The sequence below is a fragment of the Hippoglossus hippoglossus genome, chromosome 4 (assembly GCF_009819705.1).
Source record: "Hippoglossus hippoglossus isolate fHipHip1 chromosome 4, fHipHip1.pri, whole genome shotgun sequence".
NCBI lineage: Eukaryota > Metazoa > Chordata > Actinopteri > Pleuronectiformes > Pleuronectidae > Hippoglossus > Hippoglossus hippoglossus.
In genome coordinates, this window is record NC_047154.1 from 28320201 (window position 1) to 28342434 (window position 22234).

Sequence of the window (22234 nt, forward strand, 5' to 3'; positions counted from 1 at the left end):
TTTAACAAACTGGTTTTAAGTGATAAATGTATTATTAAACTCTGTTAAACTGATCAATAAAATGGTTGTCACTCATTTTCTGATCAGATCAAATGGATCGATGAGTTTATTATGATAGTGACGATGTCATAACATGTGTGACATCACAGATTTAATCTGTTCAGGTGAACTGAAGCTGCAGATCAATAATCAGATAAAGTGAATTCATTTTATTATTACAGTTGAAAGAAGAAACTGTCACATGACTTGGCACATTAAAAACAAGTGACATCACACTCACCACGGACCAATGAGATGGCAGCGGTGTGGTCCCAGCAGTGATATCAGAAGGGGCGGCGTCTCAGATTGTCTCTGATTCATATAGAAGGCACTTGAGGGCGGGATTACAGTAAAATAATGTGGGGGAGGGGCTTGTAGAGTTCATCAGTTCTCAGTGCCACCCCCCTTACCACTAACCCCCGGTCTCTGTGTGTGGGGGGGTCACCTGCAGCAGCAGATTGAATGTGATTGGTCCCAGTTTCAAAGAAAAGACGGCGCTTCTACATCACCGCTACGTCAATCTGAACGTAGAGCTGTCGAACGCCGGCCTGCGGACAGACGACACATCAGTAAGACTTTAAATTTACAGTAAATAATACACCTAAGACAGGAAATATACAATAAATACTACTGTAAATGCACTTAATAAGAAAATAAGGTGCCTGTGTTAATGCGTAGTGAGTTCAGGTACCTGTGTGAAGATGTGATGAGTCTGGCTCTGGATCCAGCGGGTGTCAGCGTTGGGGGCAACCAGCAGCTTTAATGTCCCGATGTAAACGTCAGTACACAGGGTCCAGAAATGAGGATCCTGCAGGTTGTACACTCCCTGCAGCTGCTGCACCTGAACACAACAAGACACCAGGAACTGGTTGAGTTAATGTCATTGAACATTGGAAATCACAGACACCTGACCTGCAGCGGTCCAGGTGTTGTTGTGGGCGGGACGGTACTCACCCTTTGGTAACACTCTGGCAGAACGTGGTCCAGTGACGGAGGCGTTCTCTGCATCAGGATCTCAATGGAGTCCTTCAATAAGGGCACCACGCTGAGGGTCAGATCAGAGGGACGTGACACTGACACCACTAACAACACACACATATAGATATAGATACACATACAAACATTGTAACTGTACAGACGTGTTTCTCTAAAACACTTTTTGTTTGTTCTGAAGCGTTTCCAGCTGCAGTAACCTGATGCCTGTGGTGGCGTCGAGGCCTCTCACTGACCACAGCTCCGCTGATGCTCTCACACTGCAGCTGCGTTCACTTCCAGCCAATTAAAACCACATCGGCACGCATCAATTCCATTTATCACCAGGGCTTCTGGGAAATCTGACCACTGCATTTACATCACAAGGCCGAGTCCAGGACTGGTTCCAGTTCATACCGGTGGTTTGAGACACTGGAAACGTTAAATGACGGAACATTCTTCACGACTGGAAACATTTTATTGTCTGCATCAGGTTTTTAATGGATTATCTTGATACGCTGGTTTAAGGTCAGTTCTGAGGAACCGGACAGATGATCCGTCAGAGCGTTTAGCTAAAGGGTTCCAAAGGTCCTTTTTAATCTGTTTGGTCCTTTTGTTGTTTAAGAAGTTCTAATGGTCAGTGAAATTGTTTTAGGATCCTTAAGTTGATTCAAGTATTGGATAATAAAAAGGTTTCCGATGTTCTACTGGTTCTGGTCACTGACAGGAGTTTAAGGTTCTTTATGAGGTTCTAGTCACTAATCCTGTTGTGTTGATGTGTTCAGTTCCATCAGCATCTGTTGGACTTGTGTCCTGGGAGAGGATCCTCACATGGGACTGAGCTGTATTCACTGATCACTAAGTTTCTATTTGACTCTAGTTGAGTGAAGAACAGAGGAAGTTGCTCCTTGTTAACAACTATGACACAAATTTGTGAATATGAGACAATACAAATAAAATGTGATTGATGGGATTTTTTTTCTCCTTTTGGTCAAACTAACTCCCTTTTTAATCATTCTCTCACACAGAGGTAACATAGTGTGTGTGAGGTTATGATGCTGTGTGTGAGACCAAGTATGAATTATTTCTCATATGTATATATATATTTGTGGTGGTCACCTGACTCCGATTAGGATGGAGATCAACATGGAGCAGATGGGATCAGCGATCATCAGGTTGTATTTCTGCATCAGCAGAGCAGAGATGATCACACCAATGCTGCCCAGAGTGTCAGCGATGATGTGCAGCAGAACGCCTGCAACACACACACACACACACACACACACACACACACACACACACACACACACACACACACACACACACACACACACACACACACACACACACACACACACACACACACACACACACACACACACACACACACACAATCTCAGCTGCTCAGTTGCATCTGATTTTATTGTGAGATTCTTTTTATTTTCAGTTGAAAAACATCAGATGAGAAGCGTGTGAATGTGATATGTGGTTTTCACTGTGTGGTGTATGAGCGCCCCCCGTTGGCACAGTCAAGTTACATCATTTTTATTTTAGTGTGAAGAAAACCAATGTACTGTGGTTCTGTCATCTTAAGTTTCTAAATAAAGTTGTAGAAACTGAATGTACGGAAAACGGACCTGTTCCCACCGTGACATCAACATGTGATCATGTGACTTGGGGCCTGTTCTACGAAGCGAGGTTACTGGCTTATCAGGGTCAGTTCAGGAGTAACTTTGTGGTTAACCGGTACTGGGGAGGTTAGGTTTAACCCGAGGTCTGCTGCCATGACAACTTACGCTGCAGCTCAACTTTATATATGTAACATATGAATTTAATGAATATATTGTATGTGTGAGTCTGTGTGAGAGAAAGTCGAGGTAGTTTAGTCCCTCGTTCAACTTAATTCTCCACAGGCAACGGCCGATAACGGGAAGGATTAAGCTGAATGTGACTCCGCCTACTGGTCACTACTGACTGACATGTGACTGACATGTGACTGACACCACTGGTTAACAAGTACGTCTGAAGCTTTGGTCACTATCGACTTCAGTTGTGTTGGATTCTGCTGCAACACTGTTTACACCTGAAACTCCAAAAGTGTTTTGTGGACTCAAACACTTCACCCCCCCTCCATCATAGTGTGTGTGTGTGTGTGTGTGTGTGTCTGTCTCACCCTGCAGGATCTGTTTACTGGAGCCGCTCCCCAGTGTGTGCTGCAGTTCGTCTGAAAGAAAGAACATCATCATCATCATGGACGATTGTGACAATGAATATTAGGTCTCTAACAAATCTCGAACAGAAACCACAGACCGACCTCAACGGGGCCGTGTCCTGAACAAGTTGTACACATGACCTTTGTTATTAAAGCGACACGGACGCTTCTCTTTACTTTCCTGAATTGTTGCTTTATGAAGATTCACAGTAAAACCCGGAACACACACACACACACACACACACACACACACACACACACACACACACACACACACACACACACACACACACACACACACACACACACACACACACACACACACACACACACACACACACACACACACACACACACACACACACACGTTTGTGACCTGGTATTAACTCACTGTGACAGTGTGGTTCCTCATGACTGTGTCCGTGACCGTCATGTCCGTGTCCTCCATGTCCGTGACCGTCATGTCCGTGTCCTCCATGTCCGTGTCCTTCATGTCCGTGTCCTTCATGTCCGTGTCCTTCATGTCCGTGTCCTTCATGTCCGTGTCCTTCATGTCCATGCCAGTCGGAATTTTTGCTCTGGTGGTTGTTTCCTCCGTGACCGTGTCCGTGATTCAGACTGCCGTTAAACAGAGAGTGACTGTGACCGTGACCTGAGAGAGAGGTTAAGAGATTAGAGAACCACGGTTCTGCAGTGTGGTTCCACAGAGCTGGGTTCCCCTAAGTGAGGTTCTCCAGCACTTACCTTCGTCTCCATGAGAGTGTCCGTGTCCTCCGTGCTGGAACACAAATATCCCGACCAGGTTCACCATGAGACCGGCGACGGACACAGGAAGTAAACGGTCATGATGAACGTCTGGAGGTTCCAGGGCTCTCTGACAGACAGACAGGTTCAAACTGAGTTTGTGTGTGTCTCTGTGTGTGTGTGTGTGTGTGTGTATATGTGTGTGTCTGTGTGTGTGTTACCTCCACTCCCTCAGAGAAGATGAAAAACGCTGTGAAGATGAGGAAGAGTCCGTTGACGAAGCCGGCTAACACCTCAGCTCTGACATAACTGTAACGCACAGAGACACACAACACAGTCAATGCTGTGTCTGTGTGTCTGACCCGTTGGAGAAGTTGTCGTTACATCTCCACCTGGAGATGTTTTAGTGTGTCTGTGTTGTGTAACTATGTTGTGTCTGACCCGTAGGAGAAGTTGTCGTTACATCTCCACCTGGAAATGACGGACGCTGCGAGACCTGCGAGCAGAGCCGTGCAGTCGAAGAACATGTGGAAGGAGTCTGAGATCAGACCTAAACTGAAGACACACACCACACACATCAGATACACAAAACACATCAGATACACAAAACACATCAGATACACACAACACACAAGTGAGACACAAAACACATCAGATACACACAACACACAAGTGAGACACAAAACACATCAGATACACAAAACACATCAGATACACAAAACACATCAGATACACACAACACACAAGTGAGACACAAAACACATCAGATACACAAAACACATCAGATACACAAAACACATCAGATACACACAACACACACGTCAGACACGACACACGTCAGACACCACGCACACAGTCCCACTAACACATACGTGGCACATCCCGAGGACCTGCGGCCTCACGCCGGGCAGCCCTCGCCTCTGGCGGCCTACCTGTTGCTCCAGATGCCGTATGAGAGCTCCACGAAGGCGAAGGACAGGTTGAGGCAGAGGAAGGCGAACAGGTTCCTGGAGGTTTTATCCGCCAGGATCGACCTGAAACGACAGAGCTCCGTCAGCCTGAGCCCGGGACACACACCGGGACTCACCGGGACTCAGCGGGACCTGAGCCCCGCCACAGTCACACTTCACCCCGTCACTGACCGACAGTCACCACCGACACCATCATTTCACTGATCCACGGACTGACCGAGGCTAGCCGGCTAGCATCAGGCTAACGGTGGCTGTAGCGTCAGCAGAGTTAGCAGAGTTAGCAGAGTTAGCAGGTTAGCAGGTTAGCAGGTTGAGTTTACCTGAACCATCCTGACAGCTTCACCAGCAGGTTCAACTTAGCGGGTTTGTACTCGTCGTCTTTTACAGATAAAGGTAACATGTTAGCACCTGGACACACATACACACACACACACACACACACACTGCTGTACCTAGCTACAGCAAGCTAACTGCCAACTTCCGGTTCACTCACGTTTCACAATAAGGGCCTTGGAAAACATTTCCGGTTTCTCAAACAGCTGATGTTACTGCATATGCTACTGACTAACTACTGACTAACTAACTACTGAATAAGTACTGATGAACTACTGACTAACGTCTGACTAACTATAGAAGCTATGTAACATCCTGTTTTATGGGACGAGGCAGCCATGTTGTTTTATTATTATTATATTTATATGAATAACAGAAATTTAAGTTTAAACTGAAACTGGGGTCCTCTGTCGCCCCTCCTCTTCGCCATTGCAATAGAGCCGCTAGCCATTGCCCTTAGGCAATCGGATGAGTTTTCAGGCATAGTGCGAGGTGGACTTACTCACAAGTTATCCCTCTATGCAGATGACTTGCTATTATATACATCTAACCCTATCTGGCTACAAAATTAATCTCCAGAAGAGTGAAATGTTCCCTCTCAATCAGGCGGCCTCTCAAATTTCCCCATCACATTTCCCATTCAAAGTAGTTAAGAAGGGATTTAAGTACCTTGGAGTAGAAATCACGCCCTCTTTTCCACTGCTATTTATAAAGAACTTTGGGGTGCTCTTGGAAAAGTGTAAACAGGATATGGTGAGATGGTCCAGCCTGCCACTCTCCTTAGTCGGCCGAGTTAACCTAATTAAAATGATTGTGCTACCAAAATTTCTTTACCTCTTCCAAAACATTCCCATCTTAATAAGGAAAACATTTTTTAAAACTTTGGACCGATGCATAGCATCCTTCATCTGGAATGGTAAATCACACAGGATTAAAACGCAATCGCTTGAAAGACCCAAAGGGCTTGCTGGCTTGGCTCTGCCCAATTTTATGTATTATTATTGGGCCTGTAATATCCAGAAAATTTTGTTCTGGATGAAGGACTATCAACCTGACAGCAGTGAGGCCTGGATACATCTTGAGTGCACAGGCGGCCCGGTCCATTTGCGCTCTGTCTTATGCGCTCCGTCCCCTCCGACCCCACATACCCGATTTTTCTCCAACCCAATTGTCCTTAACTCAGTTGGAATCTGGTCACAGTTTAAAAGACATTTCAACCTGTCTACAATGTCAATTCACTCCCCAATTGTCAATAATTACAATTTCCCACCCTCTACCTTGGACTCAGCTTTTAAAATCTGGATGGCCAAAGGCATTACTTCCACACTTAGCCTCTTTTTTCAGGGCAAATTTGGATCATTCGCACAACTCTCTGAGAAGTTTGACCTGCCAAAATCAAATTTTTTTTAGATATCTCTAAGTAAGACATTTTGTGCAGAAAAACATTGCCTCATTTCCAAATTTACCATCAGATAACGCAACTGACAATCTTCTCACTTTGTCTCCGCACCGTAAAGGCTTAATTTCAGTCCTTTACAAGCAAATCTGCAACATCTCCCCCCAGTCACTGCAAGAAACTAGAACACTCTGGGAAGAAGACCTAGGGGAAGTAATGAGAGAGGATCAATGGGAGGCTGCGCTAAACTTAGTACACACATCATCCCCATGCGCTAGACATAGCTTAATTCAACTTAAAATCCTCTTGAGAGTTCACTGGACCAGGGCTAAACTTGCCAAGATTTTCCCTGATGTTGACCCCTCTTGTCCCCGCTGTAAAAGTCAACCAGCTGATCACATACATATGTTCTGGTCCTGCCCTTTCCTCAGAACATTTTGGGCAGACATCTTTCATGCTTACTCTAAAATGTTTGGTGTGGTCATCCCTCCAAACCCATTATGTGCCATTTTTGGCTTTACTGATGAAGCTCGTCCTCTTAAGGGCAGGGCCCATGTTGTCATAGCTTTCACCTCTCTGCTTGCCAGACGTCTGATACTACTCTTATGGAAGGAACAAACACCACCCACATTCAGCAGATGGATTAGAGACACCATGTCTTTCTTGAAACTGGAGAAAATCAGATATACTCTGAAAGGTTCCATACAGAGCTTTGAGAGAACCTGGACCCCTTTCTTGTCGTACTATGAGAGCATACAAAGCCCACTACAAGAGAAAGATTAGATGGCAACCATCCCCCCCCCCCTCTCTCCCCCTTCTTTTTTTTTTTAATTTATTTTTTTTTTTTTTTTTTAATTTAAATTTAAATTTTCTTTCTTTCTTTATTTATTTTTTGCTTTGTCTGGCAGCATTGTTGTATGTAATTGTACTGTAATAACTCAATATTCCTGTATATATGTGTATATATATATATATACATTCTAGATTCTGTCTTAATGTATGTACTTCTGCTGCATGGGGTAGGCTGGCTGGGGGTGGGTGGGTCTTATTGTGGGTAGGGGTATAACCATTAGATTTGTGATGTGTAATTGTATAATTGTATTGATTACCCAAATAACACCAATAAAAACTGTTAAACATAAACTGAAACTGGGAAACTGGAGCCAGAGCTCTGTGTGACCAGCAGGGGGAGTCAGAGCACTGTGTGACCAGCAGGGGGAGTCAGAGCTCTGTGTGACCAGCAGAGGGAGTCAGAGCACTGTGTGACCAGCAGGGGGAGCAGTCAGTAAACATACAGTCTGTGGGTTATTCAGGTAACTTCAGGTTTAATCAACTGGTAAATCACCATGGTAACTGACCTGAGAGAATCAACAGCTCAACTGACCAATCAGAGGAAAGTGAGAAACAATGTTTTATTTGTAATATTTAAATAACAAATGTGACTGTAACTGAACCGACCTGCAGGTGTCACTGTTGTTTCTTCACATTGTGACCTTGTAAATTCATGATGCAGGTTACCATGACAACACCATGTTAGGCGGAAGCCGTCAATCAAACGTATGTGTGTGTTTTCATGGGATTTTAATCTCATCAAACCTTCGTCCGGCTGGAGATTCATATTTGTTACAGACCAGATCCAGATCCAGATTCAGATTCAAATTCAGATCCAGATTATTATTGGCTTTTACACAAAGTTCTGGTTATTAGTCTGCCTTTTACTGGCAACTCTCCAGAACCCGGACCAGAACCAGTATCAGAACCTGCTTTGTGGCTCCTCCTGACTGTGGATCAGATGTAAACTGGATCAGGATCATGTGGTTGTGGAGCTGCTGCTGACGACAGGAAATACCTTCAGATTAAAACGACAAGACGCAGCAGAACACTTCCACTGCTTTTACACAACAGAGGTCAGAGGTCACACAGGCTCAGCATCTCAGCGACAGCTGAAAAACACCAGATGGACCCACAGAAACACACAACACGTTAGCAACACGTTAGCAACACGTTAGCAACACGTTAGCAACACGTGGACGTAGTTTCAGCTGGATCTGTTGGGAGGGTCTCCCAGGCACAGGAGGGGGGGGTTACAAAGTGTTGGTTCATTGTCTGTTTTGTGTCTGTTGTTTTTTATGTGTTTCTGTTGTGTGTCGGCTGTTTCTGTTTGTCTGTTGTGTTTCTCTGTAACCACATTCCGTAAAGAGCCTTGAGATAATGTCTGTTGTCATTCAATGAAAAACAAACAAAAATTCAATTGAATTTTGTGTCGACCTGAGACCTGAGGTCTGTCCCATGAAGCAGGATTTGTTGTTATCAGGTAACTTCAGGTTTAATTCATAGTTTTCAGTTCTACGAAGCTCGTTCAAACAGTTGTAAACCGAGGATCCAGAACCAGGACCAGGATCATGTGGTTGTGGAGCTGCTGCTGACGACAGGAAATACCTTCAGATTAAAATGACAAGACGCAGCAGAACACTTCCACTGCTTTTACACAACAGAGGTCAGAGGTCACACAGGCTCAGCAGCTCAGAGTGGGCTGTAGGAGTGAGGGGGGGGGGGTCACCAAGTGTTGACTCGTTGTGTGTCTGTTGTTTCTGTTGTGTGTCTGTTGTGTTTCTCTGTAAAACCACGTAAAGAGCCTTGAGATAACATTTGTTGTCATTCAATGCAGACAAATAAACTTTGATTCAATTGTGTGTCGACCTGTTGTGACAATAACAAAACACAACAACAACACAAAACAACCAGTAAAACACAAACAGACACAACTGAACAGAAACATTTGCAGCAGGTTGATGTGAAACTGGAGCAGAGGGATCTGTCTATTTCCTGGCACAGTGTCAGTAGTTAAACTGTTGAACAAGCTGAAACAAATTAATTCAGTGTGTGTGTGTGTGTGGGGGTGGGTCCTCTCTAACACAAAGCTCATTGGCTCTTCAGTCCATTGTCATGGAAAATGAAGAGAATCAGACTCTCACAGTCTGGTATATATAACATACATGTAAAATTCATGTTATATGTTCATATTAACATACATGTGAGTTGTGAACTACATTTTCAAAATATATCTCTTTTTTATTCGATTCACTTCATAAAAACTGTTTTTATTTCAGGCTGATTGTTTAGTGTGTTAATATACACACGTGAACACACGTGAACACACGTGAACACACACAAACACACACAAACACACACAAACACACGCGAAACACACGTAAAAAAGGACATTCGCTGACACTGAAGTGTTCAAATCACATATAAAAGTTCCAGTGGGAGAAACGTGTGTGGTGTCTGTGTGTGTGTGTGGTTTCTGAATGAAAATAACAAATAAAATATAATACAGACTTTAACATGTAGTGAGCTGTTTTAAAACACGTTTAACTTAAAGGTCCAGTGTGTAAGATTTAGGTGAAAGGATCTATTGTTAGAAATATAAAATAATCCTAGTAATGTTTTCACTGGTTGTTTCATCTAAATTATACAAATTGTTGTTTTACACTTATATTTACATCAGGAGCAGGTCCTCTCTACTGCAGCAGCCATGTTTTTTAAAGTTTTTATGACGACTGAAGCTACCACAGGTTCTCCACAGGGTGTGTGTTTGTGTGTGTGTGTGTGGGGGGGGGGGCATGACCCTTCAACAATAGATGTCACTACATTCTACACACTGAACCTTTAAGTTACAGTTAATCCTAACACAGCCACAAGGTGGAGCTACAACAGTGTCGACACTATGTGGGAAACAGCTGAGAAAAGGACAACCGTTCAAATAAAGAGACATGTTACATGTATGTTTACCTCACAGTTGAACATGTGTGAGACATAAAATCAAACTCTGCCGACGCAAGCTTGACTAACTAATTAGCGTGATAACGAAGTGGCGTCATACAACAAACATCTTTACAGATGATGAACAAACATAAAACTACATCAGTACATGAGTCACAGCAGGAAACAGAGAAAACTCTTTATGAAGTAAACTGTCGGGAATCGAACCTGACTCTGTTATGATAATTATTAAAGTTCATGTTTTTAACACGTGAACACACACACAGGAAAACATACGTGAACACATGAACACTGAACACGTGAACACTGAACACGTGAACACTGAACACTGAACACGTGAACACTGAACACATGAACACTGAACACGTGAACACTGAACATGTGAACACTGAACACTGAACACGTGAACACTGAACACGTGAACACTGAACACGTGCACACTGAACACGTGAACACTGAACACTGAACACGTGAACACTGAACACGTGCACACTGAACACTGAACACTGAACACTGAACACGTGAACACTGAACACGTGAACACTGAACACTGAACACGTGAACACTGAACATGTGAACACTGAACACTGAACACTGAACACGTGAACACGTGAACACGTGAACACTGAACACGTGAACACTGAACACGTGAACACGTGAACACTGAACATGTGAACACTGAACACTGAACACGTGAATACTGAACATGTGAACACTGAACACGTGAACACTGAACACGTGAACACTGAACACTGAACACTGAACACGTGAACACTGAACACTGAACACGTGAACACTGAACATGTGAACACTGAACACTGAACACGAGAACACTGAACACTGAACACGTGAACACTGAACACGTGAACACTGAACACGTGAACACTGAACATGTGAACACTGAACACGTGAACACTGAACACTGAACACTGAACATGTGAACACGTGAACACTGAACACGTGAACACTGAACACTGAACACGTGAACACTGAACACTGAACACGTGAACACTGAACACGTGAACACTGAACACGTGAACACTGAACACGTGAACACTGAACACGTGAACACACGCTGTAGACAGACTGTTGACAAAGTAAAGTATCTGTGAGTAAGTTCATAGATTGTAAAAAGGAGTCACAGCTGCTGAGCATGCTGGGAAATGACCCATGTGTCAGACTGGAACATTTGAACATGTGATAACGTCAGGAGACAGTTTGACGTATCAGAAGCGTCGTGTTGTAGAGAGACGTTGAAGCCAGCAGGGGGGCTGCAGCCTCAGGCGGAGGGCGGAGCCGAGCGGCTCAGCGAATAGAAACCTCTCTTCCTGAATCTCCTCAGGAAGTCGAGCAGCAGAGAAACAGCAGCTGCAGCGAATATCACGACCGTGACGATGACGACACTGAGACGAGGATGAAGATCACTGCTTCTCTCTGCTGACGAGAAAACAACTTAAAACAACAACTGAACTGGGGTCTCATTTATAAAACAGTGCGTGGGATTCATTCTAAAAGCGTGCACACAAAAGCCGGAAATGGCGTACGTAAAAAAGAAAATTCCTATTTATAAAAACGGATCTGCCTCTTACTCCGCCCTCTACACGCCCATTTCAACCATAAATGGTCAATGCAAAGCACATCATGAATATTAAATTATGCTGCTGACCAATGGGTTTCCACCGTGAGTCCTGACGGAGTCACGGCATCAAGCGATGAGAAGAGGAAGTGAAACTTTCTGACACTGACATGAGGTGTTTGTTAGTGAGGTGGAGGTAAAGAGACATTTTATGGGACAGCAGTGATGTGATTAATAAATAAAATACCCTGATACTCTGCTGCTGTTAACACAGCGAGTGAGAGTGAAGACGATAGAAAGAACCGAGCCGGAAATAAGAAAAGATCCAATTAAAGGTGGAGGCAAAGAAACACACTGTCAGAATGTGAGGGAACTTGTTGAATCTCATGTTCGTGTTTTAATCATCCAAAACTGCAGGATTATTAAATTCAGAGACAGCTGTGATGTCCTCAATCTATAGAATTTAGAAGAATTATATTTATAAGCTTGTGTTTGTCCTGGGATTCGGTTCCCCCCGGTTCCGTCAGTCGATCTAATAGTGACTCAGTTCAGCTCAGAGATCACAGATCTATAGAATCTAGATCAGCTGATCAGTCATCGCTGAAACCCTCGTTTCCCTCCTCCTCCTTCCATTCACCTGCATCCATCACGCAGCATCACGCAGCATCACGCAGCATCACGCAGCATCACGCAGCATCACGATCCAGTGTCACGGCAGTATTTATTTATTTAGAGCACCGGACCGATTCCCTCACATCAGTGGATCCTCACCTCCTGGGATATTGTTTGGAAAGTGAATAGTTTCTCTTGTCAGTGATCTCCAGGTCGCTCTGTGCGCCTGATGGAACAGCCACGTTCACTGCAGTGTTAGAAGATATTATTAAAAACTGTTAATGACTCGGCTCTGTAACTCCGCTGTTTATTATTATCTGAACGCAATTTGCTGTAGTTTTATATATTTTTCAATTGAAGGTTCGTGTGGAACAGTTTTGTCGGGTTAGAGTTCACCACCTCACGTCTGCGTCGCCACTTTCCCGTCTCCAAAACGTTCGTACGCATGAGTCAGAGTTTGTTTTTATAAATCCCAACGTTTGCGTGAGAAGTGGCGTACTCACGTTTCAGACCCCGTTTTGTGCGTACACAAAGGTTATAAATGAGACCCCTGGTCTGTAGTGGTCTGAAAAGCTCTGAACTGTACTGTACTGGTCTGTAGTGGTCTGAACTGCTCTGAACTGTACTGTACTGGTCTGTAGTGGTCTGAACTGCTCTGAACTGTACTGTACTGGTCTGGAGTGGTCTGAACTGCTCTGAACTGTACTGTACTGGTCTGTAGTGGTCTGAACTGCTCTGAACTGTACTGTACTGGTCTGGAGTGGTCTGAGCTGCTCTGAAATGTACTGTACTGGTCTGGAGTGGTCTGGACTGGTCTGGACTGGTCTGGACTGATCTGAACTTGTCTGACCTGTCTGTACGGGTCTGAACTAGTCTGTACTAGTCTGTGCTGGTGTGGAGTGGTCTGGACTGCTCTGAACTGTACTCTCCTGGTCTGTAGTGGTCTGAACTGCGCTGAACTGTACTGTACTGGTCTGGAGTGGTCTGGACTGGTCTGAACTTGTTTGAACCTGTCTGTACGGGTCTGAACCAGTCTGTACTAGTCTGTACTGGTCTGAACTGGTCTGAACTGGTCTAAACTGGTCTAAACTGGTCTGTACTGGTCTGAACCAGTCTGTACTAACCTCTGACACTGATGCTGAAAACTTTGACCTGGTATCCGAGGTCGTTGGTCACGTTGACCTGGTACAATCCAGAGTCTCTGGCCGTGACGTTGACCAATAGGAAGGTGCCGTTGAGGGAAAATAGCTCCATCCCATTGGTCAGTTTCCTCAGAGTCATGGCCGACGGAGGGAAGCTGATAGTTTGACAGCAGACGGTGACGTTTTGCCCCTCGTGGACGACAGTGGACGGCAGGACGAGGACTGTTGTGTTTCTGGGAGAAGCTGAATCACCAGAGATCAGAGGAAGTCATGTGATTAGACAGTGTATGTATCATATATTTCATACTGAGCCCTGATTGGCTGCAGACAAGTCGTGATTTCATAAATGTGCCAGGTGTTGGTGACGCCTGCTGAGATAAACCTGTTGACCTTCTGTTTGACCTTTGACCTTCACATCAACACCTGATACAAGAATCTGGTCATTTCTTTTATTGTTTCAGTTTTATAGTTTTAATATTTGACGTTTAAACGGTTCAGATCTGAGTCGTTTCTGTCGTCAGGGAGACGCTGATGAAACGAGGAGCCGAGAGAAAAACGGAACATCCGCCATCTTTGATTCTGTTTCATGTTTTGACTCTCAGGTTAAAACAGGAGCCTGTAGACACAACTCAGAGCAAAAACTGACCTTTGACCCTGACAGAGCTGGACACCAGCTGTGCTCCGTACGGATTGGACGCTTCACACTGGTAGTAGGCGGAGTCTTCCAGCAAGGCAGAAGACAGGCTGAGGAAGAGTGAGGATGAGGAGGCAGCATCCATTCTCTGAAGCTCCGCCCCATCCCTCCTCAGCACCAGCGTGCTGGGCGGAGCTCCGTCGGAGCTGCAGGTAATGTTCACCTGTTGACCCTCCACCACGTCCTCCTCGGGACTCACAGAGATGGAGGTTCTCCTCGGAGCGTCTGCAACACCAACAGACCAGAACTTAACAGAACTTAAACCTGAATCTGGGTTTAACAAAACCTGATCTGATCCATTTGAACTGAGAAGTTACGACTAAATGATCCTCCTATGCTGAGTTAAAGGTTCCATATGGTAGAATCTCCTACAGGTTCTACAGGTTCTAGAGGTTCTAGAGGGCACCTCCAGCTGTACCAGGGGAGTAACCAGTGCAGCTGAGGGCTGTTAGCTGATTACTACGTATTAACCAACTGAAGAGGAGACAGACTTCCATAATAATGTTAAGTAGTGGGTGCTTGTTGTATGGCTGTGTTTGTGAGACCCCAGTGGCAACATCTCTTGCCACATACAGATTCTACATTTTCTACAGGTCTACATGTTTGACAGGTCTAAAGGTTCTGCAGGCCTACAGATTCTACTGTTCTATATATTCTACAGGCAGGTCCTAAATGTTGTACAGGTCAACAGGTTCTCCAAGTTCTTTTTACAGGTTCTTCAGGTTCAACACTTTTTTCAGGTTCTGCAGGTCCTACATGTTCTACACGTCGAAAGGTTTTACAGGTTTTACAGGTTTACAGGTCTACTGGTCTACCAGTTCTGCAGACTTACAGGTTCTAGAGATCCTACATTTCTAAAGATCTACAGGTTCTACAGGTCTTATAGATTCTACAGGTCCTACAGGTTTAAAGGTCTTGTATCCTCAGACTCACAGTCGACTTGCAGACGGCACGCTCGTCCTCCTGGACCGCCACAGGTTCTACATTTTCTACAGGTCTACAGGATCTACAGGATCTACAGGTCTACAGGTACTACAGGTCTACCTGTTCTACAGGTCCTCCAGGTTCTAGAGGTTTACAGGTCTACAGGTCCTACAGGTTCTACATGTCTACAGGTTAACAGGTCCTACAGGTTTACATGTTCTACATGTCTTACAGATCCTACAGGTTTACAGGTCCTAAATGTCCTACAGTTTTACAGGTCTTGTTTCCTTAGACTCACAGTCGACTTGCAGATGGACGCTTGTCCTCCTGGACCATCACAGGTTCTACATTTTCTACAGGTCTACAGGATCTACAGATCTTTAGGTGCAACAGGTTCTAAACGTTTACAGGTCTAGGGGTTCTACAGGTTTACAGGTTCTACAGGTCTATTACTCCTACAGGTTAACAGGCCCTACAGGTCCTACATGTTCTCTACAGTTTTACAGGTTTCCTCAGTCTCACAGTGGACTTGCAGACGGACACTCGTCCTCCTGGGACCGCCACAGGTCACTGTCATCAGTCAGCAGCTCCGCTTCTGCAGGTCACAACCTGCTGCTCTCGCCTCCACCAGGTGATGAAGAACAGATGAGACATTCTGTAAAGAACCGTAGAACCAAAGGACTCTGACATCAGAGCAGTTTTCCCCAACAGCCAGTGGATCCTCATGGGATTGGTTGAAAAGACATTAATGACATCACAGCGAAGGACGGCCTGCTGACCCAACAGGATGGGACCAGGATTCATCAGAACCGGATCAGATGGAAAACGCTTGCAGAGGATGAAAACAGAGCTACAAATCACCCGTCAGGTTTAGATTCAAAAAACTTTACTCTTAAAACACAGAATTCTCAGGGAACTGGGACAGGAAGTCAGTGTTTGTCCCAGTGAAGACTCATGAGGTCAAAGGTCACTGGAATAAATCATCATGAGCTGTGGTTGATTCAGGAGCCGCCTCCTTCTGAGGCCACGACTGACGCCGTCACAGCAGCGTGACAAGAGCTTTTTATCGGCTCAGGTGGATCTGCCTGAGGTCAAGATCAATCAAATCCAACTTCATTTGTACAACTGTTATTCACAAATCTTATTTCACCTCATAGATCCGAACAATCATGTTCTTAACCTTTGACTGGAGCAAGAAAAAGTGACGAGCGTGCGGGCGGCCGAGCTGAGGTTAACAGGAAATCTTTCGTAGAGCGGATGTCTCATTTAACCGTCGAAGACCGGCCCCTGAATCAGAACTCTGAGTCCACGATATATTCACCATAGTTATTTATAACACGTTAATGAATGAAGTTGGCTCCAGACACCCTACAGCGCCCCCTACAGGGGTCCGGGGTTAAACTGTAACCAGATGAACATCAGCAGGTTAGTAACTGATCAGATCGATAATAAATACATGGGTTAGTTTATAGGTTAGTTTATGGACTAAAGAAGTAAACATCAGTTTGTGTTACTGTCAGCAGCTGATAATTCAACACTGACTCCTTCTGTTTCTGTCTCTGAGCTGTGGGAGGATCCAGTGTTTTTAAAGTTCTCATGTGTGTGTGTGTGTGTGTGTGTGTGTGTTGTGTGTGTGTGTGTGTGGGAGGAAACATCCTGTCTCTCTTAGAACTAAACAGAACTAAACTTTGACTTTGACCTTTGACCTCTGAAGACTGTTAAATAAAATCTCATGTTGTCTGAATAAACTCAACAATTCACTGTTTACACACAAAATATACAACAGTGTCTATATGCAAACACACACAAACATACACATATACACATACATCTATATAACAACAAATCACAAACACCTGGGCTCAGGTGTGTCAGACTCACAGTAGACGTGGACCTGGATGGTTCTGGTCCTGATAACGGTGTCACACTCGGCCTCACAGCTGTAGCCTCCCTGATCCTGGAGGTCAAGGTCCCGCAGGTGGAGCGGGGACAGACCGTCCTGCTGCTGCGTCCTCTGGAGGACGCTACGGTCCTGCTCTGCCCTCTTCCAGGTGAGGGTTGGGGGGTGGAGACACCCGGACGCTCTGCAGGTGACGAGCAGATCTGAACCTCGCTCTGCAGCCAAGACCTGATGACTCACCTCCACCTGCAGAGGGTGAGCTGAAGAACCAGAGAATGTCACCTTTAAAACGTTCAGACATTAAATAAAAGAGGTAGACTTTTATTTTGCTACTTCCTGTTTCTGTCTCTGACCTTTGACCCTGATGGAGCTGGACACCTGCTGTGCTCCGTACTGATTGGACGCTTCACACTTGTAGTGGGCGGAGTCTCGCAGCAAGGATGTAGAGAGGCTGAAGGAGAGTGAGGAAGATGAGGCGGGGTCAGTCCTCTGAAGCTCTGCCCAATCCCTCGTCAGCACCAGCGTGGTGGGCGGAGATCCGTCTGATCGGCAGGTAATGTTGACCTGTTGACCCTCCACCACGTCCTCACCGGGACTCACGGATATGGAGGTGTTGGTGGGTGGAGCTGTGGGGGCGGATACAGGTGTTAAAGTGGGTGACAGGTGGGGGTGGGGCAACAAACCCCCATAATTAAGTGAGCGCACTCTGACCATGAACAGTGACGTCCACCGCAGCGGTCTGGTTTCCCTCACTGTTTCGGGCCTCACACTCGTAGCGTCCAGCGTCAAACAGACTCACCGCCTTGACGACGAGCTGATGGCCACGCCCCCGCAAAAGCGACCGACCGTCTGTCGTCCTGAAGCTCCAGGTGATTGTCGGCTCGGGGTTTCCCACCACTGAACAGCTGACAGTGAGCGAAGAGTTGACCATGACCAGCAACGAGTCCGAGATCAACGTCACGACAGGAGCATCTGCAGAGGATTCAGAGGTCAGATCCTCTAGATCTTGATTCATCTGATCCAGATTCTCAAAATCTGAACCATATCCCTGAGATCTGAACACATCTGGACCAGTTCCAAATCCAGGTCTGAGCAAGACACAGGACTCCGACTCAGGACTCACGGAGCAGGTTGAGGCAGATCGTGGTCTCTCTGGTCCGGATCTTAGGTGGCAGCTTCAGAAGGTTCAGCGTGGCCCTGCAGCTGATGTTGGCCCCCGAGTCCTGGTCCTGAGGAGTGAACCTGTACTCAGACGAGACCAAGCTGGACCCGGGCTCTCCGACCACACTCTGCACGACTCTGTCACCGTTATACCAGGTGAGGTTGAGCAGCTCTGAGGGGTAAAGGTCGGACACCTGACAGGTCAGGGTGGACTCCACCCCCCGTCTCAAGTGGTCCTGGCCTCGGATCAGAGGGGCTGATGGGAGGGCTGGAGTCCGCACAGAGAGAGAAACACACTTTACACACCTGGTCCTTATATGTTGATATATAAAGTGTGTGCGTGTGTGTGTGCAGGAACTCACAGTAAACCTGCACGTTGGTTAGGATCAGCTTCCTGTCTCTTCCACAGTTGACTGTGCACAGCAGAGCACCCTCATGCTCCATCATCACAGGGTCAAAGGTCAACACAGAGCAGCTGGTGTTGGTGGTGACCGCGGCGGTCAGAGGTCGATCCTCGAGCATAGACCAGGAGATGCGCGGCATAATTGGACAATCCTGAACGGAGCAAACCAGCTGCCGACGCTCCGCCAGTCTGAACAGAGGCTGTCTGGGAAACACATCGACCCGCAGACCCTGAACGCACCACGATGACATCAGCAACGCAGCTGATGAGACAAACAACAACAACATCAACAACAGCTGAAAGACAAATAAACAAACTTTAGAAAATGGCTGCAGAGAATAGGGTTTGGTTTGTGAGAGGAACTTGCAAAACTGACAAGACCCGAGGCCGACAGGGGCCATCCGAGGCCAATGGGAGTTATAGGGGGCCAATAGACGGAGGATGGAGGTAGGTTTGGTGGAAAGGTGGCGCTGGGTGTCATCCACATGGAAATTGATGTTCAATTTACGGAAGATATGGCCAAAAGGAAGTAAATAGATGACAAACAGAAGGGGCCCCATGACAGAACCCTGGGGAACACCAGTAGTGACTGGAAATTGCTGGGGGAAATAGGGGCCAATATTTTATCTTATACATATTATTATATCATATTTAGGGCCCGAGCACTCACAGTGCAAGGACCCTATTGGAATTGCTCAGATTATTATTACGGTGCTGGGGCTGGAACAGTGTCTAGAACTGAAAGTGCCAGACACATTTTATTTTTCAATCAAATCAATGAATCAATCACATGTTACTTGTCTCATATTCCCAGTTTGTTTCATCGATGTTAACAAGGAGCAACATCTTCTTCTCTTAACTCAGCTCAGAGTCCCATGTGAGGATCCTCTCCCAGGACACAAGTCCAACAGATGCTGATGGAACTGAACACATCAACACAACAACAGGATTCACTACATGAGAAGAACCAGTTTGTAACTTCATGTTTAAAGTGCTTCTACATAATGTCTGATGGAGATGAAGGAGCAGATGAACTGAGGACTTCCTGATGGTAGAAGATGTGAGGAGACATGTTGTGTATCAAGAAGTCTTGTTGTGATCATAGTCCACCATCAGGATCCATGATCCACCATCATCGTGTTGGCGGGTACGTGGCGGCCTAAGCGCTGTCGCGTCACTTCCCCACTGTCACCAGGCGAGGTGCCGCTCATACGTGCTTGCAAGTCAACTTATACATATTATTGTATTGTATTATTAAATACATACGATTCTATATATAAAATGAATTTGAAACAAAGAGTTTGTGATACAACAGAAACACTGAGACTAAAGATCCTCTGAGTTAAAAACATCACTGATCCATTTCTATAATTAATATTATTAATATTAAGCAGAAGAGGAAGATTGAATTACAGCTTCAAGTTTCCACAGAAGAAGATAAATATGAAATCACTCTTACCTGAGATGATCTGAAAGAAGCTGCACACACATGATACACACATGACGCAGGAGTGAAGGAGAGAAGTGAATGAAAGACAGATCAGTGTCTCCTTCGTTTCGTTCGAGACTGAATCAAAAACATACGCCCCCTGAATCTCACCCCTCTCTCACTCTCTCTCTCTTTGTCTGTGCTGACTGTGCTGACTGTACAGACCATGGTGCCCTCTGCAGGACAGACAGGGACACACCGCACACATCAACATACACACCAGAGCTCTGAACTAAGAAGCAGGATTTGTTATCAGGTTAACTTGCTCGTTCACTTGTTGTCAGGGTAAATCACCATGGTAACTTATGCTGAACAGCTGACCTGCTCCAGGTTAAGTTGGAGATAACAGATCAAACAGTATAAAGCTCCGCCCACTGACCAATCCCTTCCTTTGAACCATGACATCATGTTCTCAGAGGATCCGTGGAGCTGGTGTGGATTGTTGGGAGTCTGTTCGAGACCAGGGTCTTCAGAGACCCACAAGATCCTTTGATGTGATGGTTCAGGCCCCGACACACGTCAACGTGCACACAACATCTGACTGATTAAAACATCAGACTTCTGTCCTGTTTCTACATGCTGACCTGTATCTGTGTGTCTGATACTGACTGATTGATTGATTGACAGACGTCTGATAACAGTGACTCTGTGACCTTCAATTGATCTGACCTGAGTCATCACTGTGTGATGACTCAGTTACGTTGAGGTCATGTGACCAGACTCACAGGGGCCTGTTCTACGAAGCCACTTCAACATGTCCAGGATCTCTTTCAGTTTTCCAGCTGAACTTAACCTGACAGACCCAGTCAGGCTCAGTGGTCACATGACGCTGGTTTAAACTCGTTAAGTTAACTCAGGTTTTCCTCATCAAGATGTGAGCATGTGCACATAAAGGGGCGGGGTTTACTGCATATGACCAATCACAGACATGGACAGTTTGACTGACAGCGGAGCCGAGGATCAAACTGTTGTATTAGAAAATCAGAGGAGAACAAACACATGACCCAGAATAAAAGAAACTCAGTCACAGCTGCTAAATGCAGGAAGAACAGCTGGTAAAACATCTGCGATTGTTTTTATAGTAAAACTGTTCATTAACAAGAGCAGATCTGAATATAATCTCACATGTCATCGATATGTATTCTCATTGTGTCTGACAGTTTTAGTCTTTCAGGTGAGACCCTGGTGGCTTCAAGCTCAGCTGCAGGAAATAAAACACACAAATATACTCTAAGTATTCCCTCTGAGGAGAATCTAGATCTTTCAGAAGCTCATCAGAGGAGCTCAAAGGATCTTGTGGGTCTCTGAAGACCCTGGTCCTCCTCAGAGACTCGAACAATCCACACCAGCTCCACAGATCCTCTAAGAACATGATGTCATGGTTCAAAGGAAGAGACTTATCAGTGGGCGGAGCTTTATACTGTTTGATGTTTTAGCTCCAACTTAACCTGGAGCAGTTTAGCTGTTCAGCATAAGTTACCCCGATTTACCCCGATAACAAGCGAACGAGCTTCATAGGACAGAAAACTCTGAATTAAACCTGAAGTTAACCTGATAACAAAGCCTGCTTCGTAGTTCAGAGCTCTGGTCTCAAACTCTGTGACAGTCGACACAAACGCAAACAGAATCAGAAGAAAGAGATTTTATTTGTGCATCTTCTCAGAAATAAAGTGAATTAAGAAAAAAGGCTACACATGTATTTTGTAACTCATCCCTTCATTATGTTTAAATAAAGTTAGAATTAAGTTTTTTTTTAAAGAATCAGACTGAAGCAACAATTATTAAAATCCCTTCAAAATAAAAGCCCTCTGCAAACTAGAGATAAAGGCACTTTGTGCAGTGAAGCGTTCACTTCTCAGATTTATTGTTGTTAATAATAG

General features: G+C 45.3%; 2 protein-coding genes across 4 annotated transcripts; both read right to left on the minus strand.

Annotated features, from left to right (window-relative positions):
- Positions 1 to 97: 97 nt before the first annotated feature.
- Positions 98 to 5428, minus strand: slc30a7 (solute carrier family 30 member 7). 3 transcript variants are annotated; one of them, XM_034582295.1, is made up of 12 exons: positions 5259 to 5427; positions 4900 to 5001; positions 4409 to 4522; positions 4189 to 4276; positions 3968 to 4097; positions 3702 to 3875; positions 3615 to 3671; positions 3185 to 3235; positions 2131 to 2266; positions 994 to 1084; positions 731 to 880; positions 98 to 587 (listed from the first exon to the last, which is right to left on the minus strand). In XM_034582295.1, exons 1-12 carry the CDS (start codon positions 5336 to 5338, stop codon positions 540 to 542), a joined length of 1221 nt encoding a protein of 406 aa, XP_034438186.1. In that variant the 5' UTR covers positions 5339 to 5427; the 3' UTR covers positions 98 to 539. The 3 variants fall into 3 exon arrangements, with proteins under 3 accessions (XP_034438186.1, XP_034438185.1, XP_034438184.1); XM_034582294.1 differs by having other exon boundaries at positions 3621 to 3875; positions 5259 to 5428; XM_034582293.1 differs by having other exon boundaries at positions 3615 to 3875.
- A 5977-nt stretch (positions 5429 to 11405) lies between these two features.
- vcam1b (vascular cell adhesion molecule 1b) lies at positions 11406 to 20651 on the minus strand. Its single transcript, XM_034582317.1, is given in 13 exon segments — positions 11406 to 11887; positions 13766 to 14026; positions 14430 to 14702; positions 15924 to 15954; positions 15956 to 16012; positions 16015 to 16076; positions 16079 to 16229; positions 17290 to 17561; positions 17655 to 17927; positions 18013 to 18273; positions 18425 to 18730; positions 18825 to 19127; positions 20325 to 20651. Coding segments are annotated over 13 exon segments (2448 nt in total). The 5' UTR covers positions 20368 to 20651; the 3' UTR covers positions 11406 to 11732.
- Positions 20652 to 22234: the final 1583 nt, after the last annotated feature.